We start from the raw sequence: 18,666 nt of genomic DNA, 5'->3' as shown, positions 1-18,666 counted from the left end.
ACTAATTCTAACTACCATAACCAAAAACTATCTAAGAGTGAATACCATTAACTCTCAGCTTGGGTATAAGGTAGAAAATGTGAAAGTCGGATGTGGAGTATGGAAGAATCGCCAAAGTGTTGAAAGAATGATTGTTTTTTTTAAGAATAATACTCAAGTAGAATACCACCTTAGTTTCTTGGCATAATGAAATATGAGCAATTTTGGTAAAGAATAATAATAGAAAAAATGAGATGAAATATGAGCAATTAATGCCTGAACAGGATGTTGTTTCGTGGAATGCAATGTTGTCTGGGTATGCGTAGAATGGGTATATTGATGAGGCGAGAGAGGTTTTTGATAGCATGCTGGAGAAGAATTCAATTTCATGGAATGGGTTGCTTGCTGCTTATGTACAGAATGGGAGGGTTGAAGAGGGTCGTCAGTTGTTTGAGTCAAAATTGGATTGGGATTTGATTTCTTGGAATTGTTTGATGGGTGGGTTTGTGAATCAGAAGAGATTGGGTGATGCTAGGAGGCTTTTTGACCAAATGCCTATTCGGGATGATATTTCGTGGAATACTATGATTTCGGGTTATGCATAGGATGGGGGTTTTTCGGAAGCTAGGAGACTGTTTGAGGAATCTCCTTCACGAGATGACTTCACATGGGCATCTATGGTGTCTGGATATGTGCAGAATGGGATGTTGGATGAAGCTAGAAGAGTTTTTGATGAAATTCCTGAAAAAAATGAGGTTTCGTACAATTCAATGATTGCGGGTTAAGTGCAATGCAAGCAAATGGACTTGGCGAGGGAATTGTTTGAGGCAATGCCTTTTTGGAGTATAAGTTCATGGAATACCATGGTTACTGGCTATTGCCAGAATGGTGGTATAGATCATGCTCGGAAGTTGTTTGATATGATGCCTCAGCACGACTCTGTATCTTGGGCGGCTATCATAGATGGTTATGCTCAGAATAGTCACTATGAAGAGGCTTTGAACATGTTTGTAGAGATGAAAGGAGATGGAGAAAGTCTGAACAAGGTTACATTGAGTTGTGCTTTGAGCACATGTGCTAATATTGCTGCTTTGGAGTTAGGGGAACAAGTTCATGGGCATGCAGTGAAGACAGGATATGAGGATGGCTGTTTTGTGGGGAATGCACTTCTAGGAATGTACTTTAAACTTGGCAGTATAGGAAAAGCTTATGATGTCTTTGAAGGAAATAGAAGTGAAAGATATTGTCTCTTGGAACACAATGTTAGCTGGTTATGCTAGGCATGGATTTTGCAAACAGGCTTTAACAGTATTCGAGTCAATGAAGATGGCAGGTCTTAGACCTGATGAGATTACCATGGTATTTATTTTATACATTTCATATGCATTTAGGTATTATTTAGAGCTTATCTCTAACTTGAATTTCTGCTCCCTTATACTGCTGTTTTGAATTTGAACAGGTGTTTCATTTCTGCATGTAACAACATTTTGCTTATTCTTCTTTTAATCATGTTTCAGGTTGGTGTTCTTTCTGCTGGCAGTCATACTGGCTTGACAGACAGGGGAGCATAATATTTTTTACTCAATGGACAAGGATTACGGTGTAACGCCAACTTCAAAACATTATACTTGCATGATTGATCTTCTTGGCAGAGTTGGACGCTTTGAAGAAGTGTTGAACTTGACGAAAAACATGCCTTTTGAGCCAGATGGTGCAGCTTGTGGAGCTCTACTAGGGGCATGCCGGATTCATGGCAATAATGAAGTGGGCGAGAAGGCTGCTGAGATGGTTTTTAAGATGGTACCTCATAATACGGGATTGTATGTCCTTCTTTCAAATTTATATGCAACTTTTGGGAGATGGATTGGTGTTGGTAAGATCAGATCGAAAATGAAGGATGTTGGTGTGCTAAAAGTACCCGGGTATAGTTGGGTTGAGATACAAAACAAAATTCATAAATTCACGGTTGGGGATTGTTTCCACCCTGACAAAGCTAGAATATATGCTTTCTTAGAAGAGTTAGATCTAAAAATGAAACTTGAGGGGTATATTTCTTCGACAAAACTGGTTTTGCATGATGTGGAAGAGGAAGAGAAAGAACATAGGCTCAAGTATCACAGTGAGAAATTAGCTGTCGCATTTGGTATTCTGACTATACCGGCTGGTAGGCCAATACGCGTCATAAAAAACTTGCGCATATGTGAAGACTGTCATAATGCCATCAAATACATATCCAAGATTGTTGGACGACTGATTATCCTAAGGGATTCTCACCGCTTTCATCACTTTAACAAGGGTACATGTTCTTGTGGGTATTATTGGTAAGAGTGGAGACATGGCGAAAATTAACCTTATAGATAGTTACTTGATGTACTCTCTGGGCCTATTGATATGTGATTGAAGCACTGAGAGGTGCATTATGGCTGCCATGTTCAATATAGAATTAGTATTCATGTTTAGTATTCATGTGAATGAATCAATCCGACAAAGAGTTATCCGAAAATTTGGGCAACTGGGACTACTTCAGAATGACAAAGATGTATGATCATCTGATGGAAGGTTGAAATCTGTCATCTCATTGAATTATATCACAGAATACAAATCACATGGAATTTACAAAGATTGTACGGGATGCAAAGAATAACTCAGTAAGTTGAATTATCAGATAGTTAGAAAAATGCTCTCAATGAAATATTAGACAACTCGTCAATGTACTGATTCCCATTATAAACAGTATACAATGTGATTGATGCCTTCATATGTTTCTTTTCTTTACTACCAAGTTATAGTGATGTTGAATTTTTCATTGCAATTTTGGGTGTTTTTTCTTACACAATTTGTTTTTCCTTTCATTTAATTTATCATTGATTGTAGATTTATTATTATTTTTTATTTCAGTTTTTATTGAGTTTTATTTATTTGCCGTGTATACATATATATTATTTTTAAATATGTTGTGGACTACTTTTTATTAATAAATTTGGAGTAATTATTAGTTATGAATATCATGTGACTGGAGTTTTTTGGGGTTGACTATGAATTAGTTGCACTAAAAGCTTATTCTTGTGATGATATATTATTAGGGCTCACCTAAATGTTTGCACCAACAAATTTACGAGTTTAATCAAGATTGACTTGACTTGAAAATTGTTCATTTTTACATCAGAACGTTTAAAAGGAGGAGGAACACTTTAAAAGCATAAGACAAGGAAGAACAAAGGATTGGATTAAAAGGAATTGGATTGGGTTATCTTTTTTATATGAAAAAGAATTTGATTTGAATATAAGACCTTTACTCATATCACAGTCATGGAGCATGAATCTCTTAGATAAAATAATTAATCTTAGGTAAAAGTACTTAAAGACCCTAAAATATATATTTTTTGCAAATATGCAAATGAATAATTTTTTTTCCTGATTATTCATTAAACTTTAACTTAGTGTAGTTGTCTCTGTATAAATATTTTGTTAAATTATACATAAACAATAAGAAAATTGTTACAATCAAACTCCCAATAGTAGAAATATAACAATGTTTGATAGCCGTAAATTATAAAGTTAAAAGTGATCCGTACAGTAATACTATTAAATATACACAAATACAATAAAATTAACAATCAGAATTAAAAAAGTGTATTGATTAAAATTTTCTTTACTGTTAATTTAACATTATCTTTATAAGAAACCAATTTTACTAGTAGATAAAGTTTAAGGAATAATTTATGATGAAAAAATAGTTCGTGGTGCTTATTTTGTTATTTAACTATTTATTCTAAAATAAAAGTAATATACATGAATGATGTATTCACCGTATAAAAATTGTAGACTCACAAGATGTAGATGTTAAACTTTAATTAATTTAATTAACTTACATAAAAAAAAATCATGTTTATTTACTCTTTATATATATTTCAATTAAATATCAATAATATACGCCATCACCTATCTCTCTTATTATCAAGAAGGTGTTAATCTAGTGGTGTAAAGCCACACTAAATTCCTAAATCGATGATTTGAGTCATGTGAGCAATATTTATTGGGAGAGACAATCACGAACTCTGAAAGAGATTAGTTATTAGTGTTAAAGACATAATTGAAAAAAAATTATATTAATTTTTCTTGAATTTCCAATTGAACACATAAATAAAAATAATAATCCGAACAGACAAATTATAGGGAGAAAGTGAAGTGTATTAATGTTATTTTTAAATTGCAATATTAGTGACATTGTATTATGAAAAATATTAGTACACTCTTATTTTGGAGTTTTTTAAGTTGTCGGGAGCATTTAAGTTTTTTCTTCATATTTTCTCGTATTATATGTTGTTTAATACATTAGGATTCTGAAAAACTTGTGACACTCATACCAATATTAAATAAGATTAAATTATGTGTTCAAACATAATAAGATTGTTTTTTTTGTGGAAAGAGTAATATTAAATAAGAAAATATTAATGTTGTAGTATTTTTTATAAATTTAACTATAATAATAAGATTAAATTAAAATTTTGTTTCCTTCGAAAGAGTAATATTTAATAAGCAAAATATTAATTTTGTAATGTTTTTTAAAATAAATAAAGTTAACTAAATATAACTATTTTATTTGTCCGTGTAAATCGGTTTAAATTGTTATAATAAGAACTAATAGAAATATCAAGTATTATTATTCAATTTCAGATAAGAACTTATTAGGTTAGAGATTGAACACTAACAACAATTCAAAGTTAAAAATTATGACTCAATTATTTTATGGAAGATAAATGTGTTTATTTGGTTTCATGTTTTTCCATTGAAAACTGACAAAAATTAGAAGTCTTATGACTATTTCTTTAAACTATAGAGATAGAGAATTATAATTTAATAATAGTTACTAATAGTAATTTTGGCAACATTACCCCAACCACTTAGGTGATCTGAAATGGATCTTTCCCTATACTTTAGTTTTTTTTTTCTTTCTGATGTAGCAAAAAAGAAACTACTTAGATTTTGAGGTAAACTTGGATGCAATAATAATAAATGTGACGAAACAATATCTGAAATGGATCTTTCCCTATACTCTTTAAGACGTTTCGTGACATTGCCCAAAATGTACAAACATACTATCAATCACGACATCCTCAGGATAAAACAATCCAGATCTCTGCTATCGAATTCTTACTGCACCATAAGAACCAATCACGAATACATCCACCATAATATGACTACCAGTGTCAATTTTCAAAATTCTCACAATATGACTAACAATACCAATTCTCGAAATTCCCATAATATGGCTACTTGTGCCAATTATTTTTCCACAATCTGACTATCAATATCAGTTCTCAAAACGCCCATAATACAGCTACCCGTGCCATTCTTTTTCGTCAATACTAATTATCACTGTCAGTTCTCGAAATTCCCACATTTTGGCTGATTGTGCCAATTCTTAGTACCACAAAAAGAAAGAGGACGAAGTTTAACAGAAATGCGTCGGCGAAAAATAAAGAGAGAGAAAGAAAAAGTTGAAGGAAAGCGCATTCAACTTGGGGTCAGTTATAAAGAATGGAGAAGACCTCTATTTATAACATGAGATTTTTTCCAAGTTCCTCATCTCACCAATGTGGGACTTGGGAGTTGTTTTTTCAGAACTTATATGTGGGACTGGTGAGTTTTTTAAATTTTACACCCAAAATTTCTCATTACTGACATTCAACAATCCAAGTTCCAACAATCCCCACTTGAAATTAAAAAATGATTTCCGAGAATTTATGTGGTCTCAATATGATTGTGCATAAACAAAGGTGTCATTCGACTTGAACATTTGCATAATAGTAAGAACCATATTTTACTATAGTGAATCATAGTCTTGAACTCTATCTATGTCATCAAACCACACATAACCTTTCCAAAGGTGTATTCTATAAAGCCAGTGCGGTTAAAGACCATGCATGTATATCCCAGTATAGTGAATGCTCTAGAAATTTATGCCCCAAAATTTCATAGGAAGCGGCCCCCCACTTCCCCCCCCCCACTTCTACATTCACATAGCTGAACCTATCAGAAGTACTCCTGTAGCCTAGGTACTCCACTCCAATTGGAGTATAGGTCTCATTAAGAGTTTAACTCATCCTTACATATGTTGCAAGAATCTTTCTTCTCATAATTTTATAGTATGTCCATTCTCATATCACTTCACAACTTGTTATTACTCATTGAACCTATTTCTTGGGATCTCCAGTCTGTTAGGTTAGGTTACCATCATGAGTGATCATCGTTCTAAGGGCAATAGTCTCATACTCTTAGTAGTATTATGGACTTTCTCTCTAGCTAGTCGTTTCGTGAAAGGATCTGCTAAGTTATTCTTACTGCGTACATGATCCACTCTAACAGCTCTTGTAGAGAGTAACTCTCTAATAGTGTTATGTTTATGACGAATTTTTCGTTTCTTACCGTTATAAAAGCAGTTCTCAATTTTTGAAATAACTGTGGTACTATCACAATGGATCAACACAACTGTTATCAGTTTTTCCCATAGGGGAATGTTTGTAAGCAAGCTTCTCAGCCAACTTGCTTCTTCACTAGTTATTGCTAGTGTATCATCTTAACTTTCATAGTTAATTAAGCTAAAATAGTTTGTTTCTTGTTAGACTCTAGATAGTCCATCTAATCATTTCTGGCTTCTTGCCACAAATTAACATCCAAAGAATTCAAAACTTCTTGGAAAGTTGATTGATTCTCCTCAAATATATAGACAATATAATCAGATCTATACTCTCTAACAGTTGTTGCTCTCTTACTTTTTCTATGTTCTATTTCAAACCTTTCATTTTTATCATTATCTCTAATCACAAGTATATGACTAGTTGATGTGCCCCCGCTATTCCTCAATTTAAAAGAGAAATTCTTTTTCGTTGAAATCATCATCATTAGACTCAATGATTACTTTTGCGATAATGTCATAAAACATGTACGTCTTGCTTTTTACAACATACCCATTGAATATACACTCATAGGCTCTATGAGGTTAACTCTCTAGAGACATACCATCAGAAATGATTTCATGAACAATTATGTGTATCTCATTAGAATGAGACTCTACTGATTTATCATCAGTCATCTAATACTTGAGGTAGCGGCTAACAATATACTTTTTAGTCTCATCTTCCTCAGTATCATATTTTTTATCTCAAGTGCATACCAAATTAATTTGGCATACTTATATGAGCTGTAGTTATCATAGAGACAATCAGGCTACCCATTCCAAATGAAGTTATTACACAAGTAATCACTTTCATTCCAGAGAGCTATCTCAATAGTCAATTTATTCGTTTCCTCTTTTTCAGCTTTTTTCGACAACACTGTGATATCGGTTTTCAGAATGTGGGCAACTTTTGTCATAGTGAGGAAATTTTTTATCTTATGTTGTCACCATTTGAAATTTGTCACATCAAACCGAAATGGTTTGTTTAGGTCAAAGTTGTTCGGTCTAGTAATATTATCTACAATTGTCATTACAGTAGAAACGTCTTAAAATTATTGTTACCGTTACTTGCAACAATTATAAATGGCATGAAATAATACTTAGTGGCTGAGTCAGGACCGAGTTGCTGTCTTTATGGCGTTTTGTGGCACTGCCCAAAATGTGCAAGCAAACTATCAATCACACCATCTCTAGGATAAAACAATTCAGATCTCTATTATCGAATTCTTATTACATTGTAAGAACCAATCTCGAATACACTCGCCATAATATGACTACTAGTGCCAATTCTCGAAATTCCCACAATATGGCTAATAGTGTCAATTCTTGAAATTTCCACAATATAGCCAATGTCAATTCTCGAAATTCCCACAATATGGCTACCTGTGCCAATTCTTTTCCCACAATCTGACTACCAATGTCATTTCTCGAAATGCCCACATTATGACTACTCGTGCCAATTCTTTTCCCTCAATAATGACTACTAGTGTCCGTTCTCAAAATTCCTACAATTTGGCTGCTTGTGTCAATTCTTAGTACCATAGAAAGAAATGAGGAAAAGTTTGCTGGAAATGCGTCAACAGAAAATAAAGAGGGAGAAAAACATTGAACGAAAACGCATTCAACTTGGGGCCAATTATAATGAGGGGAGAAAACCTCTATTTATAACATGAGATTTTTTTCAAGTTCCTCATCTTTCAATGTGAGACTTGAGAGTTTTTTTTGAAAACTCTTCTAAGTGGAACTTGTGAATTTTTTAGATTTCTCACCCAAAAATTTCCACTAATAGCATTCAACAAACCAAGTTCCAACATCTATAATTTTGTAATTTGAAAATGTGTTGCTACAAAAATAATTTTATTTGTCACTGAAGCGGTCTATACTAAGTGTAATAATAATTTGGACCATTTTTTTCACTAATAGCTAATTTTTTGGTGTACTCATACGGATGGAGATCACCTTTTCTACACGATGTCCCACTTCATGTCCCAAGCTAATCATAATGCTTTTTTTTCTTACTTTTTAGTTTTAAAATTTTTATTTTATCCACATGTTAATATATGATTGATTTGAGACAGAGAATATGGCACCATTGGGAACATGTGATCTCCATCCTAACTGTTCAAATTTATTTAAAGGATAGATTATTGTCTCATGTGTATTTTTAAACTAAAGTAGTTGAGATATCATACGTACATATATGTGTGAGCCCAATCCTTTCTCACATAGGAAAATGATCACTTGTTCTACAATTTTCTTGTCATCGTGTCCCCAACCAATCAAACTTCACAAAATAATATTGAAATATTAATTTTTGATTGTATAATTTTTGTTTTTAAATAAATGGAGTTTTTTCATTGATGTGGTACATCAAATGGAACATAAATGAGACATGTGATCCTCATCCTCTCAATAACAAGTTCTATAAGCCATAAATTTATTAAAAACAATCTATACATTTTCTATTATGTGGATTGGAGAATCGTGGGGATTACAGGGATGCAGCCAAGTTCTTGTAATTTAATTAATTAATGTTGTTCCAAATGTAGATAAGATCGATCTTCCATAAGCTATCATCCCCTAACACATGATATAAGTGAAAAACAAATAAAATTTAGCATAAATTTAGGTCAAATAAATATAGTTACCATATATGATTAAATAAGTACTATTAAAAACTTTAGGTTAAATCTAAGATCGAAGTTGTCACGTGACTTTCCTAATGTAACAATAAAGGAAATGATATTGTACATTTGTATGCCAATGATGAAATAAAGGTAAATTAATCATGTCTATTAGAATTTGAATATGGAATGATAGTGTAAAGGAAAAGAGATGTTATTCTTATTGATCATTAACCATGATAAACATGGCTTTATATAAGGATACAATTCGGTAGCTTAAGTTGCAAGAAACAAAGCTAACAAACTCCTAACCATCATAACTAACAAAACTAACTTATACAAAATGATAAACACATGTGTAAAATAATAAACACATGTGCCAAAATAAAGATGCTCAGCTACAATTTTATTCTTCTAGAGAATTAAAAACATAATGCATAATTGAGTCATGTGCCTAATGCTAAGACACTTTGCCAAGACAGAGTGCAGGAATGGCTTGGTGCTTCTGCTAATGTGCCTTGGTGCAATGCTGACTGATGCATCATGCAGAGTCTGATGCTATGAGTGCACAAAGTCTGGTGCACTAGATGCGCCAAGCCAGGCCAATATTGATGCCTCTAATGCGCCAAGTTCGTGCACTTGATGCGTCAAGCCATGCCAACTCTGATGCTCCTGATGCACCAATTATGGTGCTCCTGATGAGCCAATTCTGGTGCTCCTGATGCAGCATTAGTAAGACTGAATAGAAACATGATCCTGCATTATGTTTATTACTATCCCTCAAGCTGGAGAGTAAATATTTATTACTCCTAGCTTGGGCAGAAGGGAATGGAACAAGTTAGGCTCAAGAGCTTTAGTAAAAATGTCAGCTGCTTGATCACTAGTGTTAATAGGTAATAAATGAAACAACTTGCTTTGAATTCTTTCTCTTACAACATGACAATCAATTTCGATATGTTTAGTTCTTTCATGAAAAACTGAATTAGTAGCTATATGTCTAGCATAATTGTTATTACAATAAAGAATGGCATGTGTTTTAAAAGGAACACATAAATCTTCCAAAAGATAGGTTAGCCATTGAAATTCACATGAAGCAATAGCTAAAGCACGATATTCAGCCTCAGATGATGATCTAGAGACTGTGTTCTGTTTCTTTGATTTCCAAGAAACCAAGGAATCACATAAAAACATGCAAAATCCATAGATGGACTTTCTAGTATCAGGGCAAGTGGCCCAATCAGAGTCATTGTAGCCCTTTATATGGATGCTTGAGGTTTTAAGAAGGAGCAATCCTTGTCCATGAGTGCCTTTGATGTATCTCAGTACTCTTGTCATGGCTTTATAATGATTGGTAGTAGGTGCAGTCATGAATTGACTTAGCTGTTGTATTGCAAAGCTTAAGTCAGGTCTGGTGTTTGTTAAATATAGTAAACGACCCACCAATTGTCTATAGAGAACAAGGTTATTGTAAGGTGGGCTATCCTCTTGATGAAGGTGAGGATGTTTAGTCATAGGGGTATGCATTGGTTTAGAGGACAGGAAACTAGAGTCAGAAAGCAGATCAAGAGCATACTTTCTTTGACAAAGTGTAATGCCTTGTTTGGAACGAGCAACCTCAAGGCCTAGAAAGTATTTTAAAAGGCCAAGGTCTTTAATCTTGAATTTGGAATCAAGATGGTGCTTGACCTTGTTAATTTCAGAAATGTCATTTTCTCCTAGGATCAAGTCATCAACATAAATGAGCAAAGTAGTAAAGTTAGAATTAGAATGTTTTGTGAAAATGGAGTGATCATGATGCGATTGATTATAACCCAAGTCAAGTAATGAAGAAGATAATTTTGAAAACCATTGCCTACTTGCTTGTTTTAAGCCATAAATTGATTTGTTAAGTTTGCATACCTGATTTGGAATGGGAGAGAACACACTTGGAGGCAAAGACATGTATACCTCTTCATCAAGATCTTAATGTAAGAAGGTATTGTTGATATCAAGTTGATGTAAAAACCAACCTTGACAAGCAACAATTGATAGAAGGAGTCTAATGGTAGTAAGTTTGACCACAAGAGCAAAAGTTTCAAAGAAATCTAGACCTTCAGTTTGTATGAATCTGTTAGCTACTAACTTTGCCTTATACCTTTCTATGGTGCCATCAGAATGGAATTTAAGTTTATAGACCCATTTGGACCCTATGGCCTTTATATCAGGTGGAAGGGGTATGAGTGCTCATGTGTTGTTGGCTGCAAGAGCAGATAACTCATTGTTCATTGCTTGAATCAAATCCTGAGATTGAATTGCTTGTTTGAACATCTTTGGTTCATTTTGAGTGATGATGGACATGCAATGGTAAGTAAGTGGGGGAAAGAGAGCTGTAAGAAAAGACTTTATCAAGAGGATGTTTAATGTGAGGGGTAGTATGGTGCAAGGATGTGGAGAGGAATTGGCAATGAAAGTCTTGAAGATAGGTGGGTGTGTTAGTGGCTCTCTGTGATCTTCTTAAAGGTATGTTAGCTTCATTGGTGATTGGTTGGATAGATGTGTTAGAATCGGTGGTAGTTTGTTGAATGGGTGGGTTAGAGTCAGGTGATGGGAAATTGGTAATAGGATTGGCCATGATGTGTGCGGAAGTTTGAGTGTCATTGGTAATAATGGAAGGTGTTGCATCCATTAGTAAAAATGATGTGTCATTAATGGATTTTTCTATGGTTAAGAGTTGCTTGTTGTCCTTGTAGGGAAATATGTGTTCATAGAACACCACATTTCGAGATATGAATATTTCTCTTGTGTTGAAGTCATAAAGAACATAGCCTTTAGTACCTGATTGAAATCCAAGAAAAATAGATTTTCTAGCTCTAGGATCCAACTTAGACCTATGTTGGACTAGAGTAGATGCCTAACATAAACTACCAAAGACCTTCAAATGTTGAAGGTCAAGTTGTGTGTCATATAAGACTTCAAAGGGGGAAAGTTTCCTAAGAACCTGAGTAGGAAGTCTATTTATGATATAGATGACATGTTTGACAGCATATCCCCAAAAACCTTTTGGCAAATGAGATTGAAATAAAAGAGACCTAACAACATTTAAAATATGCATATGTTTTCTTTCAATAACAGAATTCTGTTGAGGTATTTCAATACATTAAGTTCGATGTAGAATACCATTTTGAGCATAAAATTGCGGAATAATAAACTCAATTCCATTGTCAGTTCTAATAGTCTTGATAGCATGCTTATACTGAACAGAAACAAGTTGAACAAAATTGTGAATAAGGCCTCTGGTCTCAGCCTTGGAACTCATAAGATAAAGCCATGTATGTATAGAAAAGTCATCAACCATAGTTAAAAAATATTTATGTCCTTGAATAGTGGGAATTCCAAGAGGACCCCAAATATCCATATGAACAAGTTTAAAAACATGTGTAGTCTTAGAATTGCTAGTAGGAAACATAGATTTAGTCTGTTTTGCAAGATGGCAATATTTACATACTTTCTTCCAGTCAATTTTACATAGGCAGCATAGTTATGAACATTGTCAAGAACAACATGAGACGGGTGGCCTAGCCTATAGTGCCAAAGATTAAAGCAAGAATTACTGGAAGTATTAGGAGAACTATCTATATGAAAAGTATTATTTTCTGGATTGTCATGCCTTTGAAGAATGTATAGGTGGTTAAGAGCTTCAGCATGACCAATCATCTTCAATATAATCATATCCTGAATCAAACAAGAAGATTTGTCATAGACAAGCTTGCACTGAAGAGAACAAGCCCGTTTATGAATGGAAATTAAATTGTATTTGAAATCGGGCATATAGAGGACATTATGAAGAGTTAAAGATTTAGAAAGTATCATAGTTCCAGTTTTCTTTGCAATTATGGTGAGGTTGTTAGGTAACTTCACATGGATAAGTTTAATAGATTTATGGTATGTGAAATTTAATAAGTTGTTGGTGACATGGTCAGTGGCACTAGTATCAAGTATCCATAAAGAATTGCCAAGAAGATTACCTGTTATAGATTGATTGTTATGCTATGCTCAAGGTTGATGCTTAGTTGGCTTTGATCTTCTCTCTTGTTTCTACGTTGTGCATTATCTCTAATGTCAATCTGATGTGTTTCTTCTTCTGGAGTGATGACACTATTGACGGATCGATTGTTTGGTCTTGGTTTGAACTTGAAGTTTGGTGGGAAGTCATGTTTAAAATAACAAGTATCTGTTGTATGTCTCTCTCTACCATAAAATTTGCAGACTTTGTTATTGTTGGTATTATAAGTCTTTCCAATATTCCCCATGCCTCCAAGAGTAGATGATATTCTTCTGTCTTATTGGTTGTTTCCTCTTCCAGGATTTCTTCCAGGCAGCCCCCTCCAATTTTGTGTTGTCTTTATACTGTTGATGCGGGCTTTGTTCTCTCCAAGATTTGATCCACTCAATTGCCTTTCTTTTTGTTGCAGCATGGCAAAAACCTTATTGATGCTTGGAAATAGCCATGAGGAGTATTGGTGATTTGGTGGTATTGCATTGGTCAATCAAACCTTTAAGGAAACATATTACATACTCTATTTCCCATTGAATTTTAATGGCCTTTAGAATGTCAATGTCACATTTCTTGTGACAAGGACATGTTGGAATAGGCCTAAGGGATTCCAATCCTTCCAAAAGTATCTTTACATCAGTGAAAAAAGTAGAGACACTTTTATCTCCTTGCCTTATAGAGTGTATTTCTTGCAATAGGTTAGAAGTCCTAAAATAATCACCCTTGGAGAATCTTTCTTTAAGATGCTCCTATAATTCTTGGGCATTATGTAGGTAAATTGTGCTTTGTGCTAGATGTTAAGATAAGGATCTTGTGATCCAAGAAATTACCAATGTTACATCTATCTCAAGCATCAAAAATTGGGTCACTTTCTTCTGGCATTTTGATGACTCCATTAACAAACTTGAATTTGTTCTTTGATGAAAGTGTTATTTTCATTGCCCTGCTCCATGAGTGATAGTTGGATCCATCCAGGGGTGATGTGACCAAAGCACAGCCTGGATTCTACCATAGATGAAGATAATATGGGCTCACTGGATTCTGTGAAGTGTTATAGGAAATGTGAGTCTGGCTAACCTCCTCTGAGTCGATATGTTCCATTGAATGGCAAAAGATTAGGGAATGAAGAAATGATTAAAACGAAGAATGGAATTGTAGCAAAGCTCTCAATTTGAGAGCTCTGATACCATATTAGAATTTGAATATGGAATGATAGTGTAAAGGAACAAAGATGTTATTCTTATTGATCATTAACCATGATAAACATGGCTTTATATAAGGATACAATCGGGTAGCTTAAGTTGCAAGAAACAAAGCTAACAAACTCCTAACCCTCATAACTAACAAAACTAACTTATACATAATGATAAACACATGTGTAAAATAATAAACACATGTGTCAAAATAAAGATGCTCAGCTACAATTCTATTCTTCTAAAGAATTACAAACATAATGCATAATTGAGTCATGTGACTAATGCTAAGACACTTTGCCAAGACAGAGTGCAGGAATGGCTTGGTGCTTCTGCTAATGTGCCTTGGTGCAATGCTGATTGATGCATCATGCAGAGTCTAATGCTATGAGTGCACCAAGTCTGGTGCACCAGATGCTCCAAGCTAGGCCAATACTGATGCCTCTAATGCGCCAAGTTCGTGCACTTAATGCGCCAAGCCAGACCAACTCTGATGCTCTTGATGCGCCAATTCTGGTGCTCCTGATGCGCCAAGGCTGGTGCTCCTGATGCGACGAGCCTCACTGAGATCCTGATGCTACTGATGCGCCAATTCTGATGCTCCTGATGCAGCATTAGCAAGACTGAATAGAAACATGATCCTGCATTATGTTTATTAATGACCTTTATAAGAAAGTTTAGTTAAATATAGTTAAATCTATGATATATCGTATATACTTAACATTAAACACAATCTAAATATGATGCAAGGACCTAGTAATTACCTATGATGGTTGTGAGGATGAGGTGGTCTTAGTGTTGATGAACCAGTTTGATGAAGATTAGTATGGATTCTGGTAAACCTGCTACTTCTCTTCCATCATTTGGGTGCAACAGTCAACTCTACAACATTCTTGGTTTAAGACAATGTCCTAAAAACTGTAGCCTGATCTATAAATATTGGTGTTTTAGTTATAGACCAACAATTTTTTAATTATGCTAATAATCTAACAGTATCACAATGATTGTTCTTAAAGTTGTTCTTAACAGAATAAGAACAATTTTACTCTATTCTCTTGAGATATTCTTATTTCCTGAGTTTTTGTTCTTATTTTCTTAGCAAATAAGAACAATTCTTGGTGAAGAGAGATAACATTTATTTATTGTGATACTTTATCTATTTTATACATTTTATTTATCTTTTAATTTACTATGTTGTAATTTCTATTATAATTTGAAATTATATTTGATGTATTTTATTTAATGTAATATTTTGTTTTATTTATTTGTGTCACTTATTTTATTTTTATAATTGACAACAAAAATTTATATTGTTAGTTATAATTTATTATAATAAATTACTGTGATTTTTAATTTATTAATAATTAAGTAATTATTTTTAATAATTTATTATATTTATTGTACGATTTAAAAGTGTGAGGTAAATTATCACTACGTCAGAATAGCAAAACAACAACGCTTAAAATTGTCATTTAATAGCGTTTTGGGGCGCTTTCTATGTGAGTGCAGTAGTACATAAGGTTATATTCAACATTATTTTTTGAGTGCTGTAGAAAATAGACATTTAAAAGCATTTACTGAAGCAAATAATGTTAAATGTCTACTTTCTAAATAAGTCAATATATCTCTTATACATTCTATCAAATACATGACAAGTATGTCCAACTCCACCACATTTACAATAGATTTGTTAAATCACCAACTACATCGGCTACATTCAACCTTAACAGATTCCAATATTATAAAATAACATATTAGTAATGAGTTTTTATGCAAATTGTTCATTCTTTCTCCTCCGATGTGCAAGTCCTTACAAAGTCTTCATGTGTTCCTCAATGATTAATGCAAGCCGCAGATACAAATAAAAAATATTATCTCTAAACAAATTGCAAAAGTTACGAAAAAATACAAAATTAGTAGCAATTGATAAAAAACATTTACCATTATACTCAAACCTTGTGTTAAACCAGTGAATCATAGCAAAAAACCTAGAACATTATAGTTGCATAACTTCACAACAAATAAAGACTTGTTATTTATGTTGTAAATGCAAACATGAAGACTGAATCAAAAAGAAACAAACGAGTTAAAATAAGATAACGATTTAACTTATGCATGAAGAGAAAAACCAAAAACCGATAATTTGTTTGAAGAGAGAAACTAAAAACAAAAGAGAAAAAAATGTAACTCATGGAGAAGAAGAAAGTAAGAGAAATAATAAACTGAATGATATGTGTATTATTGTATGTGAGGTTTTGTTTTTGAATTTGAAAAGATTTTCACTCACCACTAAAACAAGCGTGTAATAGCGCTTATTGAAGAAGTGTTGTTAAATATATGAATGTATGATCTTTAACAGCGCTAGCTTAAATAAGCGTTGTTAAAGATAACACATTTAACATCGCTTATTGAAGAAATGCTTTTAAATATATGAAGTATGATATTTAACAACACTTCTTCAATAAGCGATGTTAAAGATAACACCTTTAACAACATTTGCTTAAATAAGTGTTGTTAAAGATAACACATTTAACATCACTTATTGAAGAAGTGATGTTAAATATATGAAGTATGATCTTTAACATCACTTTCTTCAATAAACTTTGTTAAAGATATCAACTTTCCAGTGTTTTCTTCAATGAGCGTTGTTAGTTTTTCTATTTTTTCTCTCAATGGTTTATCTATCCCACCTGAATGTTATGAAGTTATTTTTATATATTCAATACATTTTACTTTAAAAACACACAATCTGAAGGGTATTGCTTTAGTAACTTCAAAGATAGTAGGGAACCAATAGTACCCCTAGGTGGCTCAATCATATGCAAGTAATGGTTTTATTTCATTCTAATAATGGCTTTATTGCCATCCTACATCTTATGTATAGCTTATATCAAGTTATCATAATTCATTTTATGTAGTCAAAATTAAAATATTTTTTTAACTAACTTCAAAAATCATATTATGACCCAGTGGTGAAATGATTATAATATGAGAAACTTATTTGCTAGTGTATGTGTATACTAATGTTGTAGTACAAGATACAAAATATATTTTAATAACATTCATCAGTGTTATAAAAATAAACTTAGACTACACCATTTGATAGTAAATTTGGCACATGACTAGTCCCAATATCTCTTTCGATTGGTCATACATTAAGAAGAGAGTTCAATTTGGACGTTTTAAACCTAAAATCAATAATTGAATTGACCGAACAATTCGTTTTTTCAAAAATTCCTCAAACAATATTGTTTTGAGATAAAAAAAAATGTTACTTTTAAATTTATTTGTTTAGTATATACTTTAAAGTTATTTTTTTTGTACTACCAATGATATTTCTTCACATTTTGGGTAAGAAATTAATCTCTTTCAGGATGTGTGAATGTCTCTCCCAACAAGTGTTGCTTCTAGAAATCGAACCCTTAACCTTTTGGTCATGCTAGGAATCTAGCAGGGTCTTACACCACTAAACCAAGATCTTGTTGGTATATTTTAAAGTTAATTGTGTACTTTTGATGTGATTACAGTGAAAAATCTATGTTGGTCAATTAAATTATTTTTTTTTTACATTTTATGCTAGTAAAACATTTTAATTGGTAATTTAATTAAGTACTTTTGTGATAACTATTTTTAAATTTAAAGAATAAAGTTATCAAATAATATAAGGTATTATTATGATTTTTTAAATAAGGTATTATTATGATTTTTTAAATGTAAAACGAGTTAATCATTTTAGTCATTGACTCCCTAAGTATTGACCCAATATTCTCATCCAATTATTGACCTTCCATAGTTTAAAAACATTGTTATTCACTTCTTAAAGATATTAGTTTTCAAGTGAAGGATATCTGTAACGCCCCGAAAAATACTGTTTATTTTTTACGCGGAAAAGTGAGTAATTTTTTTTTTTGAAATTGGTGATATAAAATTGTTTCCTTTTAAAAACCTTTCTTTTCCGGGACATCACTTTAAGTAACATATAACGCGGAAATCAAAACCGGTTACCTAACGGTACCTAAAATGATTCAACATTTCCTGAATATATATCTTCATAGATATAAAAGATCATAAGTACTTACTACACATATCCAACAAGAAAGGGCGGAAATATTAATCATCGCCAAAAGACACTAAACAAAGACATGAATAAGCTGAAGTCGTCAGTGTTTCAAAAGTCACAAAATGATAAGCAACTCCTAGTGGCTAACTCCAAAGCTAGGGTACTTCCTCTCCTCAATTCCTCATGCCCCCTCCGGGAACATCACGGACGGGTAGCTCCAAATCCGAGCGAAGCTGTCTACTTGACGAGCACACGTCCGAAAAGCAAGCAATAGAAAAGAAGAGAAATAGAGAGAGTAAGACATCTAATGAACATAA

At 32.9% G+C, this 18,666-nt stretch overlaps 1 protein-coding gene and 1 pseudogene across 1 annotated transcript; one reads left to right on the top strand and one right to left on the bottom strand.

Annotated features, from left to right (window-relative positions):
* The first annotated feature begins 251 nt into the window (after positions 1-251).
* Positions 252-2,427, top strand: LOC109339989 (annotated as a pseudogene).
* A 7,219-nt stretch (positions 2,428-9,646) lies between these two features.
* LOC109339972 (uncharacterized mitochondrial protein AtMg00810-like) lies at positions 9,647-11,004 on the bottom strand. Its single transcript, XM_019577530.1, has 2 exons — positions 9,871-11,004; positions 9,647-9,781 (listed from the first exon to the last, which is right to left on the bottom strand). The coding sequence occupies exons 1-2, from the start codon at positions 11,002-11,004 to the stop codon at positions 9,647-9,649; spliced, it is 1,269 nt and encodes a 422-aa protein (XP_019433075.1).
* Between the last annotated feature and the right edge of the window lie 7,662 nt (positions 11,005-18,666).

The sequence above is a fragment of the Lupinus angustifolius genome, unplaced genomic scaffold (assembly GCF_001865875.1).
Source record: "Lupinus angustifolius cultivar Tanjil unplaced genomic scaffold, LupAngTanjil_v1.0 Scaffold_122_28, whole genome shotgun sequence".
NCBI lineage: Eukaryota > Viridiplantae > Streptophyta > Magnoliopsida > Fabales > Fabaceae > Lupinus > Lupinus angustifolius.
This window is presented reverse-complemented; position numbering and strand designations above follow the sequence as displayed.

Coding starts and splice junctions, on each gene's coding strand:
- LOC109339972 (XM_019577530.1), bottom strand. CDS start 11,004: ATGTCTTTGCCTCCAAGTGTGTTCTCTCCCATTCCAAATCAGGTATGC. Junction 9,782..9,870: donor CCCTTCTGCCCAAGCTAGGA/GTAATAAATATT, acceptor ATGCTGCATCAG/GAGCACCAGAATTGGCTCAT.